This window comes from Bombina bombina, chromosome 2 (assembly GCF_027579735.1).
Source record: "Bombina bombina isolate aBomBom1 chromosome 2, aBomBom1.pri, whole genome shotgun sequence".
Classification (NCBI taxonomy): Eukaryota; Metazoa; Chordata; class Amphibia; order Anura; family Bombinatoridae; genus Bombina; species Bombina bombina.
Window position 1 is genome coordinate 1,388,586,122 of NC_069500.1, and position 26,716 is coordinate 1,388,612,837.

General features: G+C 41.3%; 1 protein-coding gene across 1 annotated transcript in view; it reads right to left on the minus strand.

The window, feature by feature from the left end:
- Nucleotides 1-26,716, minus strand: part of DNAAF9 (dynein axonemal assembly factor 9) — a 643,469-nt gene that overhangs the window by 404,833 nt on the left and 211,920 nt on the right. The window contains exon 14 of the mRNA XM_053704320.1: nucleotides 17,579-17,655. Within this exon, the coding sequence (XP_053560295.1) occupies nucleotides 17,579-17,655 (77 nt within the window). The remainder of the gene's footprint in view (nucleotides 1-17,578; nucleotides 17,656-26,716) is intronic.

The window sequence follows — 26,716 nt, forward strand, 5'->3', positions numbered from 1 at the left end:
TTGAACATCTGGGGCAGATCTGCCAGACATCTGTGCAAAAATCTGACCCTTCAGAGATCTGACTGGCAAACCCTTCTTCAGGCCCTCCTGAAGAAAGGAAAGAATGCAAGGAACCCACACTCGACTCCAAGAGAAATTCTTTGATTCACACCAATACAGGTAATTACGCTATACCTATAAATCTTACGAGTAACTGGCTTACGAGCCTAAAGCATAGTATCAATGACTTTCTCCAAAAGCCCACGCCTAGCCAAGACTAGACGTTCAATCTCCAAGCAGTCAGCTTCAGAGAAACAGAATTTATGCTTACCTGATAAATTACTTTCTCTTGCGGTGTATCCAGTCCACGGATTCATCATTTACTTGTGGAATATTCTCATTCCCTACAGGAAGTAGCAAAGAGAGCACACAGCAGAGCTGTCCATATAGCTCCCCCTCTAGCTCCACACCCCAGTCATTCGAACAAAGGTTAGGAAGAAAAAGGAGAAACCATAGGGTGCAGTGGTGACTGTAGTTTAAACAAAAAATTTTTTACCTGACTTAAATGCAAGGGCGGGCCGTGGACTGGATACACCGCAAGAGAAAGTAATTTATCAGGTAAGCATAAATTCTGTTTTCTCTTGTAAGGTGTATCCAGTCCACGGATTCATCCTTTACTTGTGGGATACCAATACCAAAGCTTTAGGACACGGATGAAGGGAGGGAACAAGACAGGTACCTTAAACGGAAGGCACCACTGCTTGCAAAACCTTTCTCCCAAAAATAGCCTCCGAAGAAGCAAAAAGTATTGAATTTGTAAAATTTGGCAAAAGTATGCAGACCAAGTCGCTGTCTTACAAATCTGTTCAACAGAAGCCTCATTTTTGAAAGCCCATGTGGAAGCCACTGCTCTGGTAGAATGAGCAGTAATTCTTTCAGGAGGCTGCTGGCCAGCAGTCTCATAGGCCAAACGGATGATGCTTTTCAGCCAAAAGGAAAGAGAGGTAGCAGTCGCTTTCTGACCTCTCCTCTTACCAGAATAGATAACAAACAAGGAAGATGTTTGTCTGAAATCCTTAGTTGCTTGTAAATAGAACTTTAAAGCACGAACTACATCAAGATTGTGTAGCAGACGTTCCTTCTTCGAAGATGAATTAGGACACAGAGAAGGAACAACTATTTCCTGGTTAATATTCTTGTTAGAAACAACTTTAGGAAGAAAACCAGGTTTGGTAAGCAAAACTACCTTATCTGCGTGGAACACCAGGTAAGGTGAATCACACTGTAAGGCAGATAATTCTGAAACTCTTCGAGCAGAAGAGATAGCTATCAAAAACAAAACTTTCCAAGATAACAACTTAATGTCTATGGAATGTAAAGGTTCAAACGGAACCCCTTGAAGAACTGAAAGATTCAAACTCCATGGCGGAGCCACGGGTTTATAGACAGGCTTGATTCTGACTAAAGCCTGAGCAAACGCTTGAACGTCTGGTACCTCTGCCAGACACTTGTGTAATAGGATAGAGAAAGCAGATATTTGCCCTTTTAAGGAACTAGCTGACAATCCTTTCTCCAATCCTTCTTGGAGAAAGGACAATATCCTGGGAATCCTAATCTTACTCCATGAGTAACCCTTGGATTCACACCAACAAAGATATTTCCGCCATATCTTATGGTAGATTTTCCTGGTGACAGGCTTTCTAGCCTGAATCAGAGTATCTATAACTGACTCAGAGAACCCACGCTTTGATAGAATTAAGCGTTCAATCTCCAAGCAGTCAGACGTAGAGAAACTAAATTTGGATGCTTGAACGGACTCTGTATCAGAAGATCCTGCCTCATTGGCAATGTCCATGGTGGGATAGATGACATGTCCACTAGGTCTGCATACCAAGTCCTGTGTGCCCACGCAGGCTCTATCAGAATCACCAAAGCCTTCTCCTGCTTGATTCTGGCAACCAGACGCGGGAGGAGAGGAAACGGTGGAAAAACATAAGCCAGATTGAAGGACCAAGGCGCTGCTAGAGCATCTATCAATACCGCCTTGGAATCCCGGGACCTGGACCCGTAGAGAGGAAGTTTGGTGTTCTGACGGGACGCCATCAGATCCAACTCTGGAGTGCCCCAAAGCTGAGTCAGCTGGGCAAATACCTCCGGGTGGAGTTCCCACTCCCCCGGGTGAAAAGTCTGACGACTTAGAAAATCCGCCTCCCAGTTGTCTACTCCTGGGATGTGAATTGCTGAGAGATGGCAGGAGTGATCCTCCGCCCACCTGATTATTTTGGTTACTTCCGTCATCGCTAGGGAACTCTTTATTCGCCCCTGATGATTGACGTAAGATACAGTCGTGATGTTGTCCGACTTAAATCTGATGAATTTGGCCGCAGCTAGTTGAGGCCATGCCTGAAGAGCGTTGAATATCGCCCTCAGTTCCAGAATGTTTATCGGGAGAAGAGTTTCTTCCCGAGACCATAAGCCCTGAGCTGTCAAGGAGTCCCAGACCGCACCCCAGCCTAACAGACTGGCGTCTGTCGTTACAATGATCCACTCTGGCCTGCGGAAACATATTCCCTGAGACAGGTGATCCTGAGACAACCACCAGAGAAGAGAATCTCTGGTCTCCTGGTCCAACTGAATTTGAGGAGACAAATCTGCATAATCCCCATTCCACTGTTTGAGCATGCATAGTTGCAGTGGTCTGAGGTGTATCCGAGCAAAAGGGACTATGTCCATTGCCGCTACCATTAGTCCGATTGTCTCCATGCACTGAGCTACAGATGGCCGAGGAATGGAATGAAGAGCTCGGCAAGTAGTTAACAGTTTTAACATTCTGACCTCCGTCAGAAATATTTTCATTTCTACCGAGTCTATCAGTGTTCCTAGGAATGGAACTCTTGTGAGGGGGGAGAGAGAACTCTTTTTGACATTCACCGTCCACCCGTGAGACCTCAGAAAGGCCAATACGATCTCCGTGTGAGACTTGGTTCTTTGGAAAGTCGACGCCTGAATTAAGATGTCGTCTAGGTAAGGCGCCACTGCTATGCCCCGCGGTCTTAGAACCGCCAGGAGGGACCCTAGCACCTTTGTGAAAATTCGGGGAGCAGTGGCCAACCCGAAAGGAAGAGCCACAAACTTATAATGCTTGTCCAGAAAGGCGAACCTGAGAAACTGGTGATGATATTTGTGGATTGGAATATGCAGATACGCATCCTTTAGATCCACGGTAGTCATATATTGACCCTCCTGGATCATTGGTAAGATTGTCCGAATGGTCTCCATCTTGAATGATGGGACTCTGAGGAATTTGTTTAGAATTTTGAGATCCAGGATTGGTCTGAAAGTTCCTTCTTTTTTGGGAACCACAAACAGGTTTGAGAAAACCCCAGTCCTTGTTCTGCAATTGGAACTGGGTGGATCACTACCATTGTATGTAGATCTTCTACACAGTGTAAAAACGCCTCTTTCTTTGTCTGATCTGTAGACAGACGAGAAATGTGGAACCTTCCCCTTAGAGGAGAGTCCTTGAATTCTAGAAGGTATCCCTGGGCTACAATCTCTAATGCCCAAGGATCGTGTACATCTCTTGCCCAGGCCTGAGCGAAGAGAGAGTCTGCCCCCTACTAGATCCGGTCACGGATCGGGCGCTACCCCTTCATGCTGTCTTGGTGGCAGCTGCAGGCTTTTTGGCCTGTTTAACCTTATTCCAGCCCTGGTAAGGTTTCCAGTTTGCCTTGGGCTGTGAAGCGTTACCCTCTTGCTTTGCAGCCGGAGAGGATGAAGCGGGGCCATTCCTGAAATTGCGAAAGGAACGAAAATTAGCTTTGTTCTTTGTTTTAAAGGCTTTGTCCTGAGGGAGAGCATGGCCTTTTCCCCCGGTGATATCTGAAATAATCTCTTTCAATTCAGGCCCGAAGAGGGTCTTTCCTTTGAAAGGAATGTTCAAAAGCTTGAATTTAGACGACACATCGGCCGACCAGGACTTTAGCCATAGCGCCCTGCGCCAAAATGGCGAAACCTGAATTTTTTGCAGCTAACTTAGCTGTTTGGAAAGCGGCGTCAGTGATAAAAGAATTAGCAAGCTTTAGAGCCTTAATTCTATCCATAATTTCCTCATATGAGGTCTCCGTCTGGAGCAAGTCTTCCAGCGCCTCAAACCAAAAAGCAGCTGCAGTAGTTACAGGAATAATGCAGGAAATAGGTTGGAGAAGAAAACCTTGTTGAACAAAAATTTTCTTAAGTAAACCCTCTAACAACTTCTTATCCATAGGGTCTTTAAAAGCACAACTGTCTTCAATTGGTATGGTTGTGCGTTTAGCAAGTGTAGAAATAGCCCCCTCCACCTTAGGGACCGTCTGCCACGAGACACGCATAGAGTCAGGTATGGGGAACATTTTCTTAAAAACAGGAGGGGGAGCAAAGGGAACACCTGGTCTATCCCACACCTAGTAACGATATCCGCAATCCTCTTAGGGACCGGAAACGTATCCGTGTAAACAGGGACCTCTAGGTACTTGTCCATTTTACACAATTTCTCTGGGATCACTAAAGGGTCGCAGTCATCCAGAGTAGCTAATACCTCCCTAAGCAAACGCGGAGGTGCTCTAGTTTAAATTTAAAAGCCAATGTATCTGAATCTGTCTGAGGAGGAACCCTTCCTGAATCAGAGACTTCATCCTCAGACATCAAATCCCTTGCTCTCACTTCAGAGCATTGTGAGGGTATATCGGATACGGCTACCAAAGCGTCAGAATGCTCATAATCTGTTCTTAAAACGGAGCTATCACGCTTTGCGGGTAACACGGGCAGTTTAGATAAGAAGGCTGTAAGAGAATTATCCATGACTGCCGCTAAGTCTTGTAATGAAAAAGGGATAGACGCACTAGAGGTACTAGGCGTCGCTTGCGCGGGCGTAACTGGTTGTGACACTTGGGGAGAGGCAGACGGGCTACCCTTGTTACCTTCAGTCTCAGAATCATCTTGGGCCACATTCTTAAGTGCAACAATATGATCTTTAAAGTGTATAGACATATCAGTACAAGTGGGACACATTCTGAGAGGGGGTTCCACCATGGCTTCTAAACACATTGAACAAGGATTTTCCTTAGTGTCAGACATGTTTAATAGACTAGTAATATACACAAGCAGGCTTGGAAATCACTTTAATCAAATAAAAAACACAATTTGAAAAAAACGTTATTGTGCCTTTAAGAGATAAAAAGAGTACACAATTTTACAAAACAGTGAAAAATGCAGCAATTCTCCTGAAATTTTCACAGTATGTACCTAAAGCCTTAATAGGATTGCACCACAAGTTTCAAAACGATTAACCCCTTAATGCCCAAACCAGAGCAGCCTAATGCCAACACCCGGTTAAAACTAGTACAGCACCTTGTCACAGCCTTGCTGTGGCCCTACCTGCCCTTAGGGATCAGATTTTTGGGAATATAGCTTCTATAATGCCCTCAAACAGCAGCAGGAACCTCCATGTGAAGCAGCATGAACTTCTCTGCAATTCTAACTGCGCATCTGAGGCGCGAAATTAGGCCCCTCCCACTCTACTCCGGAGCTGTGAGGCCTAGTAAATCACTCTTAAGTGAATAAAAACCAGCCATGTGGGTAATAACCCCAGAAAGAACCCCAAAAGGACTTTCAAAGTGTCTACAAATGATATTTTTCTTAAATAAACAATCGATTGCCCTGAGTCAGTGTCAACCAGCATAATTAGCCCTGTTATGTAAGTATTCAATGCCTTACTAAGTCTGTGAACATAGCTTACCCTCCCCTCATGGGGATATTGTCAGTCTCTTCTAGCATTATCTCAGTCTTGTCTAGAAATAAATGACTGAACATACCTCATTGCAAATTACCCTGCAAACCGTTCCCCCCAACTGAAGTTTTCTGGTACTCCTCAGTCCTTTGTGGGAACAGCAGTGGATTTTAGTTACAACATGCTAAAATCATTTTCCTCTCAGCAGAAATCTTCATCACTTTTCTGCTAGAGAGTAAATAGTACAAACCGGTGCCATTTAAAATAAACTTTTGATTGAAGATAATAAAAACTACAATTCTAACACCACATTCACTTTACCCTCCCGTAGAGAGACCCTAGTGCTTAGAGCCGGCAAAGAGAATGACTGGGGGGTGGAGCTAGAGGGGGAGCTATATGGACAGCTCTGCTGTGTGCTCTCTTTGCCACTTCCTGTAGGGAATGAGAATATCCCACAAGTAAAAGATGAATCCGTGGACTGGATACACCTTGCAAGAGAAATCTAGATTTGGGTGGAGCAAGGGACCATGAAGTAGAAGGTCCATCTTCAGAGGCAACCTTCAAGGGTGAAGAGATGACATCTTCACTAGATCAGCGAACCAGATCCTGCGAGGCAAGACAGGAGCTATTAGAATCACAGGACTCGAGGAAGGAGAGCAAAACGGGACGAGACACCATAAGATCCCATTCTGAAACCCACCACCTGAGAGTTATTGTGAAAACCTCAGGGTGGACAGCCCACTCTCCAGAATGAAAGGTCTGCCAGTTCAGAAAATCCGCTTCCCAGTTGTCCACCCCTGGGATGTGGATGGCAGAGAGGAGTCAATCATGAGACTCCGCCCACTCTAGAATGCGAGACACCTCCTTCATTGCTAAGGAGCTCCAAGTTCCTCCCTGGTGATTGATGTATGTCACCGAGATGATATTGTCTGATTGTAACCTGATAAACCGGACTAAAGCCAGGCTATTAAGGCACTCCTCCCGAGTCCAAAGACCCTGAGCCTTTAGAGAACCCCAAACAGCGCCCAATCACCCAGGATGGTCTCAGGAAGCATGTACCCCGAGACAGATGGTCCTGCGAGATCCACCAAGATAGAGAGTCTCTTGATAGGGGATCCAGGGTTATCCTCTGAGATAGGTCCAAGTGGACTCCATTGTCTGAGCATGCATAACTGTAGTGGTCTCAGATGGAACCGAGCAAATGGAATGATGTCCATGGAAGCAACCATCAGACCAATTAGTTCCATACACAGATGGACGGGTAGATGACTGAAAAGAAAGGCAAGAACTCAGAATTTTGGATTTTCTGATTTCAGTCAGAAAAATCTTCATCAGAATATAGAACTGTGCCGAAGAAGCACACCCTGGTATCAGGCACTAGGAAACTCTTCTCCAGATTCACTTTCCACCCTTGGGAACGAAGAATAGATAACATCTCTGTATGAGATTTTGCTAACTGATAAGATGGCGCTTGAACCAGGATGTCATCCAGATAAGGCGCCACCGCTATTCCTTGAAATCTGACCACCGCCAAAAGGACCCCTAGGACCTTTCTAAAGATCTGAGGAGCCGTGGCAAGGCCAAAGGAAAAAGCAACAAACTGGAAATGTTTGTTTAGCAAGGCAAACTGAATGAAATGGTGATGTTCCCTGTGAATGGGAACATGAAAAAACGCATCCTTCAGATCTATGGGAGACATGAACTGACCTTCCTGAGCCAAAGAACGAATAGTTTCCATTTGAAGGACGAAACCTTGAGGAATTTGTTAAAAGGTACACAAAGTGCTCTTTTTTTTTAACTCAAAAAGATTTGAACAAAATTCTTGACCCTGTTCTTCTACGGGAACTGGAACAATCACTCCCAAGGAAGATAGGTCCTTTACTTACAAAGAACCAGAAACCATGGGTTGATTCAATCCCTCAACCTTTTGCTTCGTAGCCAGGCATGCTAACATTATGCTATGCCAGAGAAATTGAATCCTAATCTGTACCCCTGAGACACTACCTCCACGGCATAAGAATAAAATCTCCTCACAAGAAAAAAGATGAAATTATTATCATAGAGTCTTAAGGAGATCCCAAGAAATATATATATATATATATATATATATATATATATATATATATATATATATACACACACATATATATATATATATATATACATACATAAATATCTATATATATATATATATATATATATATATATATACATACACATACATATATATATATATATATATATATATATATATATATATACATAAATATCTATATACATAAATATATATATATATATATATATATATATATATATATATATATAAACATAACCCTGTATAAAACAAGTTGACACATACAGTATAGAATCACTTCAATATGGAAGAGATTATAAAACTGTGTCCATATGGACAAAGAATAGGGAACATTAAAATAAAACTATCAGTATCGAAAGAGCACTGAAGAAATATATATGTATGTCACCCGGGGTAATGTATGTCACAGACATTAACATGTCTATCCTCAATATGAGAGATATAAATACATACGTTAGTGTCCTAAGAACACTAAGAAAAAGGTGTGAACAAGAAAACAATAAATGGTGCAGACCTAGGCTTTATAACTATCACTCAATACTGTAAACATGCACAGATTACGAAGCATTAGAGATTATAGGAATATAAACCTGAACTGCTAGGCAATTTTAGAGACCCAGAGAAGTACAAGGCATACACCAATGTACGTCAGAGCGGTATGGTCATACCGGCATGATAGCAGATCTAGCTGAGAAACCGCAAATCCTATGAAGAACCCTAGTGCTGGTCTTGGTAGCCGTGAACCTCTATTACTGTATATAGAAAACAGTAAAAGAGAAGTTAGAGAAAAATCATTAGACGACACTAGGTGGCGGACCACACCAATCTTTTCTTTTTTTTTATATATATGAGGGACTGCCAAAGAAAAAGGCAAAAACTTACTTAGCTATCAAAACGTTCTCTGAGATAACTTGATATGGTGTGGAAATGCATCACAAGTCTATAAATAAAATAGAAATAGATGATGTTAATTTTCTGTGCAGCTCTGGAAAGCAAAATGCAGTCTATTTGTAAGGAGTTTTGCGAATACACAGACCGAGGCTCAATACTAGGTTAGACATTAAGACCACCTTAACTATGCACAACAGAGCGAACACCAAGATAAGTCTATAAGATAAAAGCTGACCACGAAAGCTCTTACAAGAGACTTATAACTGCTATTTAAAACATCAATATAGCAAACGTATAAAAAAATTATTCTTCACAGAGTGAGAGCATATCAATAATCCCACCAATAATAAAAAGAAAAGAAAATTTATGCTTACCTGATAAATTTGTTTCTTTTTAGAGACGATGAGTCCACGGATTTCATCCTTACTTGTGGGATTACGTTTCCTGGTCAGGAGGAGGCAAAGAGCACCACAACAGAGCTGTATATATAGCTCCTCTCTTCCCTCCAACTCCAGTCATTGACCGAAGTTAGGAAGAGAAAGGAAAAGCCAAGGTGCAGAGGTGTCTGAAGTTTTAACAAAAAAATAATAACCTGTCTAATAGAACAGGGTGGGCCGTGGACTCATCGTGTCTAAAAAGAAACAAATTTATCAGGTAAGCATACATTTTCTTTTCTTTTTAAAGACACGATGAGTCCACAGATTTCATCCTTACTTGTGGGATACACTACCAAAGCTAGAGTTCATGGATGAAAAGGGAGGGACAAGACAGGGAACCTAAACGGAAGGCACCACTGCTTGAAGAACGTTTATCCCAAAAACAGCCTCAGCCGAGGCAAAAGTTTCAAATTTGTAAAATTTAGAAAAAGCTAAAGAGAGGACCAAGTTGCAGCCTTGCAAATCTGTTCAACAGAAGCAACATTTTTGAATGCCCATAAAGAAGCAACAGCCCTAGTGGAATGAGCTGTAATCATTTCAGGAGGCTGCTGTCCATAAGCAAAATGGATGACACTCTTCAGCCAAAAGGAAAGCGAGGTAGCCGTAGCTTTCTGACCCTCACATTTCCCCGAAAAAATGACAAAGACGACGATTGACGAAAGTACTTGGTCGTCTGTAAGTAAAACTTTAAAACACGGACGACGCCAAAATAGTGTAGCAGGTGTTCCTTCTGAGAAGGATTAGGGCACAAGGAAGGAACAACAATCTCCTGATTAATGTTCTTGTCTGAAACAACTATAGGAAGAAAACCAAGTTTAGTACATAACACCACCTTATTCGAATGAAAAATAAGGGAAGGCGAATCAAATTGTAATACTGAAAGCTCAGACACTCCTCGAGCAGAAGAAAAGGCAACAAGAAATAAAACTTTCCAAGAAAACAACTTAATATCTATGGAAAGCATAGGTTCACTGGAACCCCTTAAATAACCTTTAGATTCAAATTCAAACTCCATTGAGGAGCAATTGGTTGAAACACAGGCCAGACTCTAATCAGAGCCTGACAAAATGATTGAACATCTGGGACATCTGCCAGACGCTGTGGAACAGAATAGATAAAACAGAGATCTGACCTTTTAGGGAACTCGCTGAGAAACCCTTCTCCAATCCTTCTGGGAGAAAAGACAAAATCCTGGGAATCCTAACTCTACTCCATGAGTAACCTCTGGATTCACACCAATAAAGATATTTACGCCCTATCTTATGGTAAATCATCCTAGATACAGGCTTACATGCCTGAACTACGGTATCTATGACCGAATCAGAGAAAACTCGCTTGTAAAGCATCAAGCGTCCAATCTCCAAGCAGTCATCTTCAGAAAAACTAGATTTGGGTGGAAGAGAAGACCCTGATTAATAAGATCCTTCCTCAACGGAAGTGTCCAAGGTGGCAGAAAGACCTGTCCACCAGATCAGGATACCAAATCCTGCGAGGTCACGCAGAAGCGAGGTGGATCACTGATGCCTTCTCCTACTTGATTTGAACAATCACCCGGGAAAGAAGCACAAACGGGGAAAATAGATACTCTAGGCTGAAGAACCAAAAAACTGCCAAGGCAGCCATCAGTTCGGACTGGGGCCCCTAGACCTGGACCCGAATCCCAGAAGCCTGGCATTCTGACAAGATGCCATGAGATCCAACTCCGGCCGACCCTATTTGAAAGAGAGATTGGATAATAATCCCGGATGGAGTTCCCACCCTCAACTAAGAAAATCCGTTTCACAAGTGTTCACCTCTGGGATATGGATCGCTGACCTATAGCAAGAATGAGCCTCCGCCCACTGGATAATCTTGACTACCTCAACTACCGTTAAGGAACTCCTCGTTCCTCCCTGATGATTGATGTAAGACCATCGATGTTGTCCGCCTGAAAACTGATTAAACTAGGCTGAAACCAACTGAGGCCAGACCAGAAAAGCGTTGAAGGTCGCTTTCAGTTCTAGGAAGATTATAAAAAGAACCGACTCTGCCGAGGCCACACTCTGCTAAATCATGTTCCCTGGGATAAGTGATCCAGAGACAATCACTATAGAAGAAAGTCCCTTGTCTCCTGATCCAGAGTCAATTGAGGAGACAAGTCTGTATAGCCTCCGTTCCATTGCCTAAGTATGCTTAACTGCATAGTTCGGAAGGTGGAACGAACAAACAGAATTGTAACTGACACAAGTCGCGGCTCCTTTTATCAACTTAGAAGATGAAATGTTGAATGGACCCCACCGTGGATTGAACCTGCAACCCTCAGGTTGTTACAAAGCTCAGACACAGTGCCTTAGCATGCCGAGTCATCTGTCCAGCTAAAGTCCATTGCTGTCACCATCAGCCCGAATACCTCTACATACTGAACAACTGAAGGCCGAGAAGTGGACTGAAGAACTAGACCAGTATTGATAGTCCTGATTTCCTGACCCTAGTCAGAAAAATCTTCATTGAAATGGAATTCGTCATGATTCCCAAGAAAGCTACCCTTTTGTCTGGGACTAAGGAATACTTTACTAAAATCACCTTCTACCCGTGATCTCACGGGAAGTATAACACCATGTCCGTGCAAATCTTGCTTGCTGTAAGGATGACGTCTGGACTAGAATATTAACCAGATAGGACGCCATTGCAATGCCCTCGTAAGAGCTCGTAACTGTGGCAAGACCGAAGGAAAAACCACGAACGGGAAGTGTTTGTCCAGAAAGACAAACCCTAGAACTTGAGACGAATCTCGTGAACGGCACATAAAGGCAATTAACCCTTAATCCACCGTTGACATAAATTGACCCTCTAGGATCAAAGAAGAAATTTCACAAATTAATAGGTTCCATCTAGAAGGACCCAGTCACCCACACACAGATCAGTTCTTAATATAAAATTTCCCTTGAGAAATATGAATAAAGGACTTACCCTCCAGGGTCTCTGCTGTAGAGCAGATACAGTACCTCCAAGTTTAGCCAGCTTGCTCACACATATGGCAGAGATCTGGGCAGAAAAGAAAGGACAGAGTAACCAACACTGGCTTTCTACAATAGGGGTAGCAATAATGTTAGAAGGTAAGCAAAGACCACCTCACCGTCTTCTAACTGCTAAAAGCAGTTAGACACAGCATAGCCCCAATCCATGATGCAGGGAAAGTACCCATTAAAAGATTAAATATCTTCAGACACCATCTTCACACATCCTTCCGTGACAGAGGAAAAGAGAATGATTGGGGATTATGGGTAAGAGAAGTGACACCTAACAGCTCTGCTGGGATTCTTCTTGTATCCTCATGCTGGTCAGGAGTGAATATCCCACTAGTAATTGGAATGAAATTGTGGACTCTCCATGCCATAGGAAAGAAAACTGCTTTTATTAATCGATCCAAACGTTACTTGTGTAACTGTACTAAAAAAATAAAAATGTTATCTTATATGGCAACAAGATTGATGGCTTTGAATTTTTTTGTTCTGAAATGTGAAGGTCTATCATTCTGGTTTAGGTATTGTTGCTATAGTACAATAATTGGCAACAATTAAAAAAGCTAACTTTTCTAAACTTAAAGGGACAGTCTAGTCAAAATTAAACTTTCGTGATTATGATAGGGAATGCAATTTTAAACAACTTTCCAATTTACTTTTATCGTCAAATTTGCTATGTTCTCTTGGTATTCTGTGCTGAAAGCTAAACCTAGGTAGGCTCAAACTGATTTCTCAACTGTTAAAAACCGCCTCTTATATCAGTGCATTTTGACAGTTTTTCACAGTTAGACAGCATTAGTTTATGTGGGCCAAATGAGTTATTTAAGAGTCAGCACTGATTGGCTAAAATGCAAGTCTGTCAAAAGAACTGAGATAAGGGGGCAGACTGCAGAGGCATAGATACAAGGTAATCACAGAGGTAAAAAGTATATTAACCCTTTGAGTGCTAAGCACTTTCAAACCTGGGTGCTAAGCTTTTTTAAGTTTTTTTTTTTTCAGATCCCCAAGACTTACACTGTTGGAATGGTTAGATGATTACCTTTCCAACTGTGGGTCTTGGGGGTCTGTAGCTGCTTAGATGCCTGAGATACAGGCTTCTAAGCAGCATGCCTCCTGCTCCTATACATTAAGTATAAATAAAGTTGCGCGGTGACGTCACCGTGCATAACGTGAAGCCCCGGCGATGCCTGTCACTATGCAAGCCCGATTGTCGGGGTAGGAGCGTGTGGGAGCCCCCAGATCTCCCTCAAGGTGGGAGAGTGCTAGTGACGGCTCTGAGCCGTCATTAGCACCAGAGTGGGAAACTCTGACGGCTCAGAGCCGCCATTAGTACTCAAGGGGTTAATATAACTGTGTTGGTTATGTAAAACAGGGGAATGGGTAATAAAGAGATTATCTACCTTTTTAACTAGAATGCTACAGAAAAAACGAAATTTAAACTTACCTGAAAAATTTATTTCTATCTTGACACGGTGAGTCCAAGGATAATGATCAATTACTGTTGGGAATATCACTCTTGGCCAGCAGGAGGAGGCAAAGAGCACCATGGCAAAGCTGTTGAGTATCACTTCCATACCCACAACCCCCAGTCATTCGACCAAGGAAAGGAAAAAAAGCAAGCAACACAAGGTGCAGAGGTGCCTGAGGTTTATATAACACAAAAACTGTCAGAAAAAAACAGGGCGGGCTGTGGACTCACTGTGTCAAGAAATAAATACATTTATCAAGTAAACATAAATTTCTTTTCTTTCTAATGACACGGTGAGTCCATGGATCATCATCAATTACTGCTGGGAATCAATACCCAAGCTAGAGGACACAGATGATAAGGGAGGGACAAGACAGGTAACCTAAACAGAAGGCACCACTGCCGAAAGAAACCCTTTCTCCCAAAGTAAGCCTCAGCAGAAGTAACATATCAAATTTAAAGTAATAGAAAAAGTATGCGTAGAGGACCAAGCTGCAGTCCTGCAAACTTGTTCAACAGAAAGAAGAACCAGCCCTCATGGAATGAGCCGTGACTCTCTCATGAGGCTGAAATCCAGCAGTGACATAGGCCAAACGATAAAACTCTTCAGCCAGAGCGAATGAAAATGAGCCGTAGTTCTCTGTCCTTTGCATTTTCCCAGAGAAACAGACAAACCAAACAGAAGACTAATGGAAGACCTTAGTCCCCTGCAAGAAGAACGTCTGCGCACGCACCACAACTAGGTTGTGGAACAAACACTCCTTATGAGAAGAATGAATAGGGTACAACTATTTCCTGACCAGTATACCTATCGGAAACCATTCTAGAAAGGGAAACTAACGTATTACGCAGAGCCACCTTATTTGGAAAGGATAAGATAAGTGGACCAGAAAGCGACGCCGAGAGTTCAGACACTCTCTTAGTAGAAACAAAACCTTCCAAGATAACATCTTAATATCTAAGGAAAGTATAGGGTCAAACAGGGCCGGATGCGAGGCTAAAAGAGCAAAGTTAAGACTCCAAAGTGGAACAACTGATTTAACATTTGGCACGTCCATGAGACACCTGTATAGCAGAATGTATAAGACAGATCTGACCCCTGAGGGAACCGACTACTCCAAGCCTTCCTGGAGCAAGACAAATCCCAGAAATCCTGACCCAACTCCAAGAGAAACCCTTGTATTCAAACCAATAAGATATTTACGCTAGATCTTATGGAAAACCTTCTAGTAAATGGCAAGCAAGCCTGAAACATTGTCTTAAAGAACAAGGCAGAAAAACCATGCTTAGACCAACTAAGCGAACAATATCCAAGCAGTAAGCTTTAGAAAAAACGAAAAGAAAATGAGGGGAGTGACCCTATTCAGAAGGTTCTTAGAACCTTCTTAGAAAGCTTCTACAAGTTGCATTTAAATGGAGCCAGAGACAGAAAAGTCCTTTAAAGGACGTGAGACAGAGGGAAGGTTATCTCCAGTACCTCCCATTCCTGTGGAATCTCCATAGCACGACTAGAAACACTTCCACCTAGGAAGAAAAATCGTAGAAACTGAAAAACCTCCTTTAACAGTACACAAAGTGTGCAAGCATACATCTGAAGTAGTCCACTCCAGCATCAGATGAAGGAATTATACTGTTCAAATCTGAAATTCCCATCAGGAAGCAGCAGAACCTCCTTACCCGTCTAGGAGAGGGGGCGATCTGATTACAGAATAAGCAGAAACCTTACTATCTCAAAAAGTAAATGTCCTCCTGTATTTTCCCTGTATGTAAAGAAAAACAGACAAAACTGCAGATACCACAAAAGATACCCGGAGTTGCAAATCTTTAAGCAAAAACACTCCTCCAGGAGAATGAGAGGAACCGCAGGGCACTGCATGTGACGCCATAGAGGCTTGGGACAAGTAAGGAGAAGCTGTGGCATTGCCTGAACAGCATCATCCTGGGAGACATGAGACTATGAGGGAAATATCTTTTAAAATTCGCCCCAGAATAAAGAGCTCTGAAAGGCATATTCAGGTAGCACAATTAACATACAAATATAGTTAAACATGGCAGTGTATCAGGAAAACAAACAAAACTTTATTGTTGAAAAAAATATATAAGGGACAAGAAAATGTTATTTTCTTAGGAACAGATCCCTGATCCTCTTAACATATACATATATACCCCCTGCATTCATTTTGCTGTAAGCAGAATTGCAAATCACCCTGGTTGTTTACCAGTAAATTCAGGGGGATACCTAAAAAATTAAAACTTAGTGCAATTAAACTCCCCAAAACGGACTGTTAAATAATAGTGTTACACTTCTTAAACATGTCTTACTAGCTCAATATCAGTATAACTTGAGGCCATTGTCCTGGTTCAGGATATAGAAAAAAAATCTGCACAAGTAACCCGGATCTATTCCGACTCTATTTTAACCGAGCCGACTCAGACACTGAGCTCAAAGATCGCCGCTCCGATCACAACCGGAGCCAAAGCGGGGCTATATGAAACTCAGAGCGCTTGCTATAAGAGATAGCCCAAAATGGCGCCGCTCCTCTTTCTGAAGGAAAAAGAAGGCGGAGACATACCAAGAATGGCATGGAGATGAAGCACGCAAAAATCGCTCTTCATCCTGCCGTTACTAAGCTGCATTTACTTTGTCACCTCCATTCTTAAAAAAGTCTGTCCCCAGCAGAGAATCACACCCACTATGCTGTGTATCACGGATAAACAGGAGACTACAGAGGTTCTATGCACCACACTCATTCAGTCATAGTATCCTCATAACAGTAGCGCCGGTTCGTTTGCAAGGCGCCCAAAACAGAGTATACATCATTTTAAATTGAGTCTCAAAAAGGTGTTAACTCCATGTGTTGCAGGAGATTAACCCATAAGTCCCCATAGAATAAAAATCTATAGTGCCTGCACGCTGCCAGAAACACCCTACTAAGGGGTTTGTGTCCTAAATAAATTACAGGATAATGCTGGAGTCCTTAAAACCCATCAGTGCCAGCCTTCTAGCCCCAGAAGAACAAAAGGCCCTTACCTGCATTCTAGTCGTCCGGCAGTCAGACGACTCACAAAGTTTGAGAGGATGCCGCTCCTCACAGGGACCTGTGTAAAAAGAAAGAGAGTAAACTAACTCAAGCTTTCTTTATCAGGGCAGCAACATGTTAGGAAAACGCAGCAAGGAATACTTTACAAGTTCCTAACTGCTTTAAAGCCACCACAGCCCTGCTGAAGAGTCTAACGTGGAGTACAGCTAGACCCAAATTGTGATGGAAGATCAGAGCAATCTTGCCCTGTCCTCAAAATAAAAAAATCTTGATAGAAGAAACTTAACAGCTTTGCTGTGGTGCTCGTTGCCTCCTCCTGATGGCCAGGAGTGATATCCCCAACAGTAATTGATGATGACCCGTGGGCTCACCGTGTTATAAGAAAGAAATAAACTATTTAGCCTGCTTTAAAGGAACATGAAACCCATTTTTGTTCTTTCACGATTCAGACAAAGCAATTTTAAACAACTTTACATTTTACTTGTATTCTCTAACTTGTTTTTGGTACCTTGGTATCCTAGGTTGAAAAGCATACTTAGACAGATGCACATATATGCCTTTTGTCATTGGCTCACCTGATGTGTTCAGGTAGCTCCCAGTAGTGCATTGCAAGAGACTGAAGCAAATTTCACAAAAGAAGTAAACTGAAAAATGTGATTAAATGTCTGAGTCATGAAAGAATAAATTAGGGTTTCACGTCCCTTTAATGTTTTAATAAGTGCAAGGCCGTCAATATCCTATTATAACTTGTTTTCACCAGCCTACATGTGAGGCACATGGTCACTGAGATGCCGTCAGTTTATCTTAGCTCCTCGGACTTCATGTGAAAATATGGTGTTTGTAGTAAATCAAAAACTGAAAACAGCATAATAGAATTTTTACAAGATATTATACAGACCTTAGAGCAGATTTGAGTTGCACAAGTTTAGACGAGTCTAAATGAGACCAGAGACTCTGTTCTGCAATATCCTTCGCCTGTAAAGAAGGAAATAAAATGTTAAGATCTTTATAGTCAAATTACTGCGTGATAACGTTTTCAATAGGAAAAACAAAATCATGTTTGATTACTCTCCTGGCATATCCTATCAAAACACTTGGAATATAAACAATTACCACAATACACAAATATAGTAATGTGCAATAGGGATATGGAGTAAAACATAGCATGTGCAAAGAATAGCATGACCCAGAGGGACATGAAACCTAAAAAAAAAAGTCTTCCATGATTCAGATAGAGCATATAATTTTAAATACTTTTCCAATTTACTTCTATTATCTAATTTGCTTCATTCTCTTGGAATCCTTAGTTAAAAAGCATACCTAGGTAGGTTCGGGAACTACCTGCCGATTGGTGGCTGCACATATATACCTCTAATCATTGGCTTACCAATGTGTTCAACTAGCTCCCAATAGTGTGTTGAAGCTCCTTCAACAAAGCATACCAAAAAAATTAAGCAAAATTGATTACAAAAGTAAATTGGAAAGTCGTTATGCTCTATCTGAATAATGAAAGAAAAAAGTTTGGGTTTCATCTTCCTTTAATTCATAAGGAAGGTGTTAGCCCGTGTAATCGTTTTAATAACAACTTCAGTGAAGCAAGATTACAATCTGTTTATAAAATTTATATAAAAAAACACGGATCTATTTAATAGAACATTTTCTTTTTTTTACAAAATGTTGCATTTGGCATTTAAATTACAAAGAAAACAAAATGTATGCTTACCTGATAAATTCATTTCTTACATGATAGTGAGAGCCCAAAAGATCATAACATGTGAGATAACACTCTATTCCACTAAGAGGTCAAACACTCCTACATACCTGAGTTGTCATCCCTCCCACTCTCCCAGAATCCCTCAGTCATATATAAGTAGAGGAGGAAACCAATAAAACAGGAAAGGACAAATTGGGGAAATGAAGTGCAAAACAAGTTCTGCTGTATAGAATAGCCAAGAACAAAATTTGCAGACTCTCACCATCATGAAATAAATTTATCATCAGGTAAGAATAAATGTATTTTCTTTCGTAAGAGTCCACAAGATCATCACATGTGGGATATTATACCAAAGCAGCGAAGTCAACTAGACCACCATAAAAAGAGGGACAACACAGTTAAGGCTGGTATGTTAATTATCAAAAGAAACACAAAAGGTGAGAGTTGCACACTAATAAGTAATTAACTAGAGAACAGGTGCTTCCTAGAAAGATACATATGAGAACAACATAGAAAAGGAAGTGGGGATTTCACAATAAGAAATTCCCAAAAGTCTAGGTAAATCCAGCACAACTGTAAAATTGAATAAAAGCGCTACAAAAAGCTTGTATGTCAAAAACAATGTAAATATTTATTAAACAAATGCACAATACACACATTCACATTCATACAGGGGATCCCACACAAAGCAGTATTAATGAAGTACTGGCCAAAAAATTATTATCTGGTGCACCAGGGGAAATAGACCAAAAACAGTCCATTTAAACTTTGCAGGTATTTGTAATCCAATAAGTGCAGCGTTAATGCAAGAAATGGATGCAGTTATACAGTCCCCGGTGTATAAAAACCAGTTACTTCAGACTTGAACCCCCAGAGTTACTGAGTCGGTTGGTGCTTAAAAGACATAGCAGCCCTTACAGCAGATCCCCTGCTCATCGTGACTTACCCCTGATGTCTGGACACTCCATGTACAAGGCAGCTAGGAGGAGCGACCGCGTGAACAAATACAGGTAGAATATGTTATACGAATCTGTACACCGAATATCACTGTCTTAAAGGAATACAGCACCTGTGAATAAAGACGCGTGTTTTTATTGCTCCTCCTATGCTATGTCTTTTAAGCACCAACCGACTCAGTAACTCTGGGGGTTCAAGTCTGAAGTAACTGGTTTTTATACACCGGGGACTGTATAACTGCATCCATTTCTTGCATTAACGCTGCACTTATTGGATTACAAATACCTGCAAAGTTTAAATGGACTGTTTTTGGTCTATTTCCCCTGGTGCACCAGATAATAATTTTTTGGCCAGTACTTCATTAATACTGCTTTGTGTGGGATCCCCTGTATGAATGTGAATGTGTGTATTGTGCATTTGTTTAATAAATATTTACATTGTTTTTGACATACAAGCTTTTTGTAGCGCTTTTATTCAATTTTACAGTTGTGCTGGATTTACCTAGACTTTTGGGAATTTCTTATTGTGAAATCCCCACTTCCTTTTCTATGTTGTTCTCATATGTTAATTATCAGGCAATGTAGCCTACAGTACTTTCCTGCCAAACAGACATACACATCAAAGTGGAAATTGTAAAATGTATGCAGATGACCAAGTAGCCACCTACATATCTGGATTATGGAAGCCTCATTACAGAAGGCCAAAAAAAGTTGCAATTGCTTTAGTTAGTCGAATGAGAAGTAATGTACTTAGGGGGAGTCTTTACGGTGTCCTAGTACACCATACAAATTAAGGCCTTAAGCCAAGAGGCTAAAGTAACTGCTGTAGCTTTGTGACCCTTGCCAGGTGGAAATGGAAGAACAAGGAAGAAGAAAGTCTGAAAGATTTTGGGGCTTCCACAGAACTTTAAATGGACGTTCCAATCAAAATTTAAATGCACATAGATGAATTACATCTTTGAATAGAAACATATTTGTAATATACATGTATTGGCAAAAATGCTTCTAGTAAAGGCTATCACTGTTTTAATGCTAGCATTTTTCTCTGCACGTGCATGTGAAGCAGAGCTAGATATTCTCAGTGCAGCAGCATTTTAAATACTGCAGCTGCTGAGAGCACCAGTGGGGCTTGTATCATGTCAGTAACAAAAAAAAATTGAAACAGCTATAATTTTTATTAGAAGCATTTTTGCTTATACATGTATATTACAGAAAGACTTTTACTAAAAAACTAAAATGTATCCATGTGAATTCCAATTTTGGCTAGAAAGTCCCTTTAAAGCCCTCACAAGATCAAGGTTGTGAAGAAGTCGCTCTTGATAAAAAAAAAAAGAAAGGAGCTTTACAGGAGATGGCTGGATGCTCAGAACCCGTCTAGCTAAATAAATGGCTAAAAAAACTTTTCATAATGAAAGTTAAAGGGACATAATACTCATATGGTAAATCACTTGAAACTAATGCAGTATAACTGTAAAAAGCTGACAGGAAAATATCACCTGAGCATCTCTATGTAGAAAAGGAAGATATTTTACCTCACAATCTCCTCAGCTCAGCAGAGTAAGTTCTGTGTAAAAAGTTATACTCAGCTGCTTCTCAGCTGCAGGTAAAAAAAAAAAAAAATGAAGAAATGAACAGCAGCCAATCAGCATCAACAGTGCTGAGGTCATGAACTCTTTTACTGTGATCTCATGAGATTTCACTTAACTCTCATGAGATTTTATTGTAAACTTCCTTACACTGAATGGGGAATAAAGCTTGCTCCTTCCGCTGTCCCAGGACAGACATACTGATTTGCTGCTTAGAAGTCCTTTACAGTGGGATGCTGCATCACTTTCAAGTGTTTAAACATTTGGGTATTATGGCCCTTTAAAGGTTCAATCCATGCGTAGGTTCAAATCAGAGTGCTGAAAGGAATCTTGCAGTGGGAGGAGTTAAACTATCTAGCTACGCAAGTTGCGCAGTACTACGCAACGTGCCTAGGGAGATGGCAATTTAACTCCTCTGTTGGTTTTCATTGATGTCCAGCCAGGTTCTATAGGGAGTTGCGGCGCGATGGGGTGACACCATCAGAGGTGATTAATTCCTGCTTGATGGTGTTAAGGACCACCAACAACTTCTCGTGGACCACCAGTGGTCTACAGACCACTGTTTGGCGACCGCTGCTCTAACGTATCCGCAGTCTGAGGAGCAAGAATAGAAATTGTTCCATCCACTTTAGGAACTGTTTCCCACACCTATAATTTTTCAGAGGGGAGAGTGAACATAGTTTTGAATTTGGCTAATGGAATAAAGGTTATACCTGGTTTATTCCTTTCCTTAATCACTAGCACAGCATCTGAATCAGGCACTGGCAAATAAGAGGGGTGTTCAACAGGTAGCTTTTCAAAAGTGGGAGAATTATTCACCTCCAAAGCACTTAACACCTCTCATAATCATGCATGAATATGCTCTAGCTTTAAATTAAGACACCTCCCACTGTTTTTTGAGTCCTTGAATTTCTGAAAACCCATCCACAGAAGAAGAATTGTCAGATTCTAAAGTACCATGAAATTCTGTAGGGTATTTTTATGGGTACTCCTAAGGGATGTCCCTGATATGCTCAAGGCCCGCAAAGTATCAGCCTCTGACTGTAATAGCAGAGTGAATGAATTCTATCAATTTTGGATATAGTTCTGTAGAAACTTCCAGGTTATAGCTGTGATGAGCTGTAGTCTCCTGAACACTCTCAATTAAGGGCAGCGCTGCAAACCATGACTAAGATTAGACAGGCACTTAAGATACACAGCTGAGTAGGGGGACACACAAGAAACATAAATTATGCTTACCTGATAATTTTATTTTCTTCTGTGGGAAAGAGTCCACAGCCACATTCATTACTTATGGGAAATAAGAACCTGGCCAACAGGAGGAGGCAAAGACCCACCAGCCAAAGGCATAAATACTCCTCCCACTTACCTAATCTCCCAGTCATTCAGCCGAGGAACAAGGAACAGTGGAAGAAGCATCAAGGTGAAAGGGTGTCAGAAGATAAACAACACCTCAAAAAAATGGGCGCGGGGCTGTGGACTCTTCCCCACAGAAGAAAAGAAAATTATCCGGTAAGAATAATTTATGTTTTTCTTCCTAATGGGAAAGAGTCCACAGCCGCATTCATTACTTATGGGAAATTGATACCCAAGCCAAAGAGGACACAGAATGCCAAACGGGAGGATAAGAGGCGGACCAATAAAGGCACCAATCTGAAAACAGATTCCCAAGAAAACAAAATCCCAGTTCGTCCGAAACAGGGATCAACAAACATTTTGGAAAACAAAAAGCGGTCTCAGAAACACAAATCTACCAACAGTCCAAAGAACCTATATAGAACCACGAGTGGGCCCAACCGAGAGCACCCACCTCAAGGACAGCATCTGTCAGGGGCAACAATCCCGCCGCAGCCCCTCAACCAAGCGAGGGACGCCGACTAAAAATTCCCAGAGGGAAGATACAAAACAGAAGAAACATAATTTATGTAAGAACTTACCTGATAAATTCATTTCTTTCATATTAACAAGAGTCCATGAGCTAGTGACGTATGGGATATACATTACTACCAGGAGGGGCAAAGTTTCCCAAACCTTAAAATGCCTATAAATACACCCCTCACCACACCCACAAATCAGTTTAACGAATAGCCAAGAAGTGGGGTGATAAGAAAAAAAGTGCGAAGCATATAAAATAAGGAATTGGAATAATTGTGCTTTATACAAAAAAATCATAACCACCACAAAAAAGGGTGGGCCTCATGGACTCTTGTTAATATGAAAGAAATGAATTTATCAGGTAAGTTCTTACATAAATTATGTTTTCTTTCATGTAATTAACAAGAGTCCATGAGCTAGTGACGTATGGGATAATGAATACCCAAGATGTGGATCTTTCCACACAAGAGTCACTAGAGAGGGAGGGATAAAATAAAGACAGCCAATTCCTGCTGAAAATAATCCACACCCAAAATAAAGTTTAACGAAAAACATAAGCAGAAGATTCAAACCGAAACCACTGCCTGAAGTACCTTTCTACCAAAAACTGCTTCAGAAGAAGAGAATACATCAAAATGGTAGAATTTAGTAAAAGTATGCAAAGAGGACCAAGTCGCTGCTTTGCAAATCTGATCAACTGAAGCTTCATTCCTAAACGCCCAGGAAGTAGAAACTGACCTAGTAGAATGAGCTGTAATCCTCTGAGGCGGAGTCTTACCCGATTTAACATAGGCAAGATGAATTAAAGATTTCAACCAGGATGCCAAAGAAATGGCAGAAGCTTTCTGGCCTTTTCTAGAACCAGAAAAGATGACAAATAGACTAGAAGTCTTTCGGAAAGATTTAGTAGCTTCAACATAATATTTCAAACTCTAACAACATCCAAAGAATGTAACGATTTCTCCTTAGAATTCTTAGGATTAGGACATAATGAAGGAACCACGATTTCTCTACTAATGTTGTTGGAATTCACAACCTTAGGTAAAAATTCAAAAGAAGTTCGCAACACCGCCTTATCCTGATGAAAAATCAGAAAAGGAGACTCACAAGAAAGAGCAGATAATTCAGAAACTCTTCTGGCAGAAGAGATGGCCAAAAGGAACAAAACTTTCCAAGAAAGCAATTTAATGTCCAATGAATGCATAGGTTCAAACGGAGGAGCTTGAAGAGCTCCCAGAACCAAATTCAAACTCCATGGAGGAGAAATTGACTTAATGACAGGTTTTATACGAACCAAAGCTTGTACAAAACAATGAATATCAGGAAGAATAGCAATCTTTCTGTGAAAAAGAACAGAAAGAGCAGAGATTTGTCCTTTCAAGGAACTTGCGGACAAACCCTTATCTAAACCATCCTGAAGAAATTGTAATATTCTCGGAATTCTAAAAGAATACCAAGAAAAATGATGAGTAAGACACCAAGAAATATAAGTCTTCCAGACTCTATAATATATCTCTCTAGATACAGATTTACGAGCCTGTAACATAGTATCAATCACAGAGTCAGAGAAACCTCTTTGACTAAGAATCAAGCGTTCAATCTCCATACCTTTAAATTTAAGGATTTCAGATCCGGATGGAAAAAAGGACCTTGCGACAGAAGGTCTGGTCTTAACGGAAGAGTCCATGGTTGGCAAGATGCCATCCGGACAATATCCGCATACCAAAACCTGTGAGGCCATGCCGGAGCTATTAGCAGAACAAACGAGCATTCCCTCAGAATCTTGGAGATTACTCTTGGAAGAAGAACTAGAGGCGGAAAGATATAGGCAGGACGATACTTCCAAGGAAGTGATAATGCATCCACTGCCTCCGCCTGAGGATCCCGGGATCTGGACAGATACCTGGGAAGTTTCTTGTTTAGATGAGAGGCCATCAGATCTATCTCTGGAAGCCCCCACATTTGAACAATCTGAAGAAATACCTCTGAGTGAAGAGACCATTCGCCCGGATGCAACGTTTGGCGACTGAGATAATCCGCTTCCCAATTGTCTACACCTGGGATATGAACCGCAGAGATTAGACAGGAGCTGGATTCCGCCCAAACCAAAATTCGAGATACTTCTTTCATAGCCAGAGGACTGTGAGTCCCTCCTTGATGATTGATGTATGCCACAGTTGTGACATTGTCTGTCTGAAAACAAATGAATGATTCTCTCTTCAGAAGAGGCCAAAACTGAAGAGCTCTGAAAATTGCACGGAGTTCCAAAATATTGATCGGTAATCTCACCTCCTGAGATTCCCAAACTCCCTGTGCCGTCAGAGATCCCCACACAGCTCCCCAACCTGTGAGACTTGCATCTGTTGAAATTACAGTCCAGGTCGGAAGAACAAAAGAAGCCCCCTGAATTAAACGATGGTGATCTGTCCACCACGTTAGAGAGTGTCGAACAATCGGTTTTAAAGATATTAATTGATATATCTTCTTGTAATCCCTGCACCATTGGTTCAGCATACAGAGCTGAAGAGGTCGCATGTGAAAACGAGCAAAGGGGATCGCGTCCGATGCAGCAGTCATAAGACCTAGAATTTCCATGCATAAGGCTACCGAAGGGAATGATTGAGACTGAAGGTTTCGACAAGCTGTAATCAATTTTAGACGTCTCTTGTCTGTTAAAGACAGAGTCATGGACACTGAATCTATCTGGAAACCCAGAAAGGTTACCCTTGTTTGAGGAATCAAAGAACTTTTTGGTAAATTGATCCTCCAACCATGATCTTGAAGAAACAACACAAGTCGATTCGTATGAGACTCTGCTAAATGTAAAGACTGAGCAAGTACCAAGATATCGTCCAAATAAGGAAATACCACAATACCCTGTTCTCTGATTACAGACAGAAGGGCACCGAGAATCTTTGTGAAAATTCTTGGAGCTGTAGCAAGGCCAAACGGTAGAGCCACAAATTGGTAATGCTTGTCTAGAAAAGAGAATCTCAGGAACTGAAAATGATCTGGATGAATCGGAATATGCAGATATGCATCCTGTAAATCTATTGTGGACATATAATTCCCTTGCTGAACAAAAGGCAATATAGTCCTTACAGTTACCATCTTGAACGTTGGTATCCTTACATAACGATTCAATAATTTTAGATCCAGAACTGGTCTGAAGGAATTCTCCTTCTTTGGTACAATGAAGAGATTTGAATAAAACCCCATCCCCTGTTCCGGAACTGGAACTGGCATAATTACTCCAGCCAACTCTAGATCTGAAACACAATTCAGAAATGCTTGAGCTTTCACTGGATTTACTGGGACACGGGAAAGAAAAAATCTCTTTGCAGGAGGTCTCATCTTGAAACCAATTCTGTACCCTTCTGAAACAATGCTCTGAATCCAAAGATTGTGAACAGAATTGATCCAAATTTCTTTGAAAAAACGTAACCTGCCCCCTACCAGCTGAACTGGAATGAGGGCCGTACCTTCATGTGAACTTAGAAGCAGGCTTTGCCTTTCTAGCAGGCTTGGATTTATTCCAGACTGGAGATGGTTTCCAAACTGAAACTGCTCCTGAGGACGAAGGATCAGGCTTTTGTTCTTTGTTGAAACGAAAGGAACGAAAACGATTGTCAGCCCTGTTTTTACCTTTAGATTTTTTATCCTGTGGTAAAAAAGTTCCTTTCCCACCAGTAACAGTTGAAATAATAGAATCCAACTGAGAACCAAATAATTTGTTTCCCTGGAAAGAAATGGAAAGTAGAGTTGATTTAGAAGCCATATCAGCATTCCAAGTCTTAAGCCATAAAGCTCTTCTGGCTAAGATAGCTAGAGACATAAACCTAACATCAACTCTAATAATATCAAAAATGGCATCACAGATAAAATTATTAGCATGCTGGAGAAGA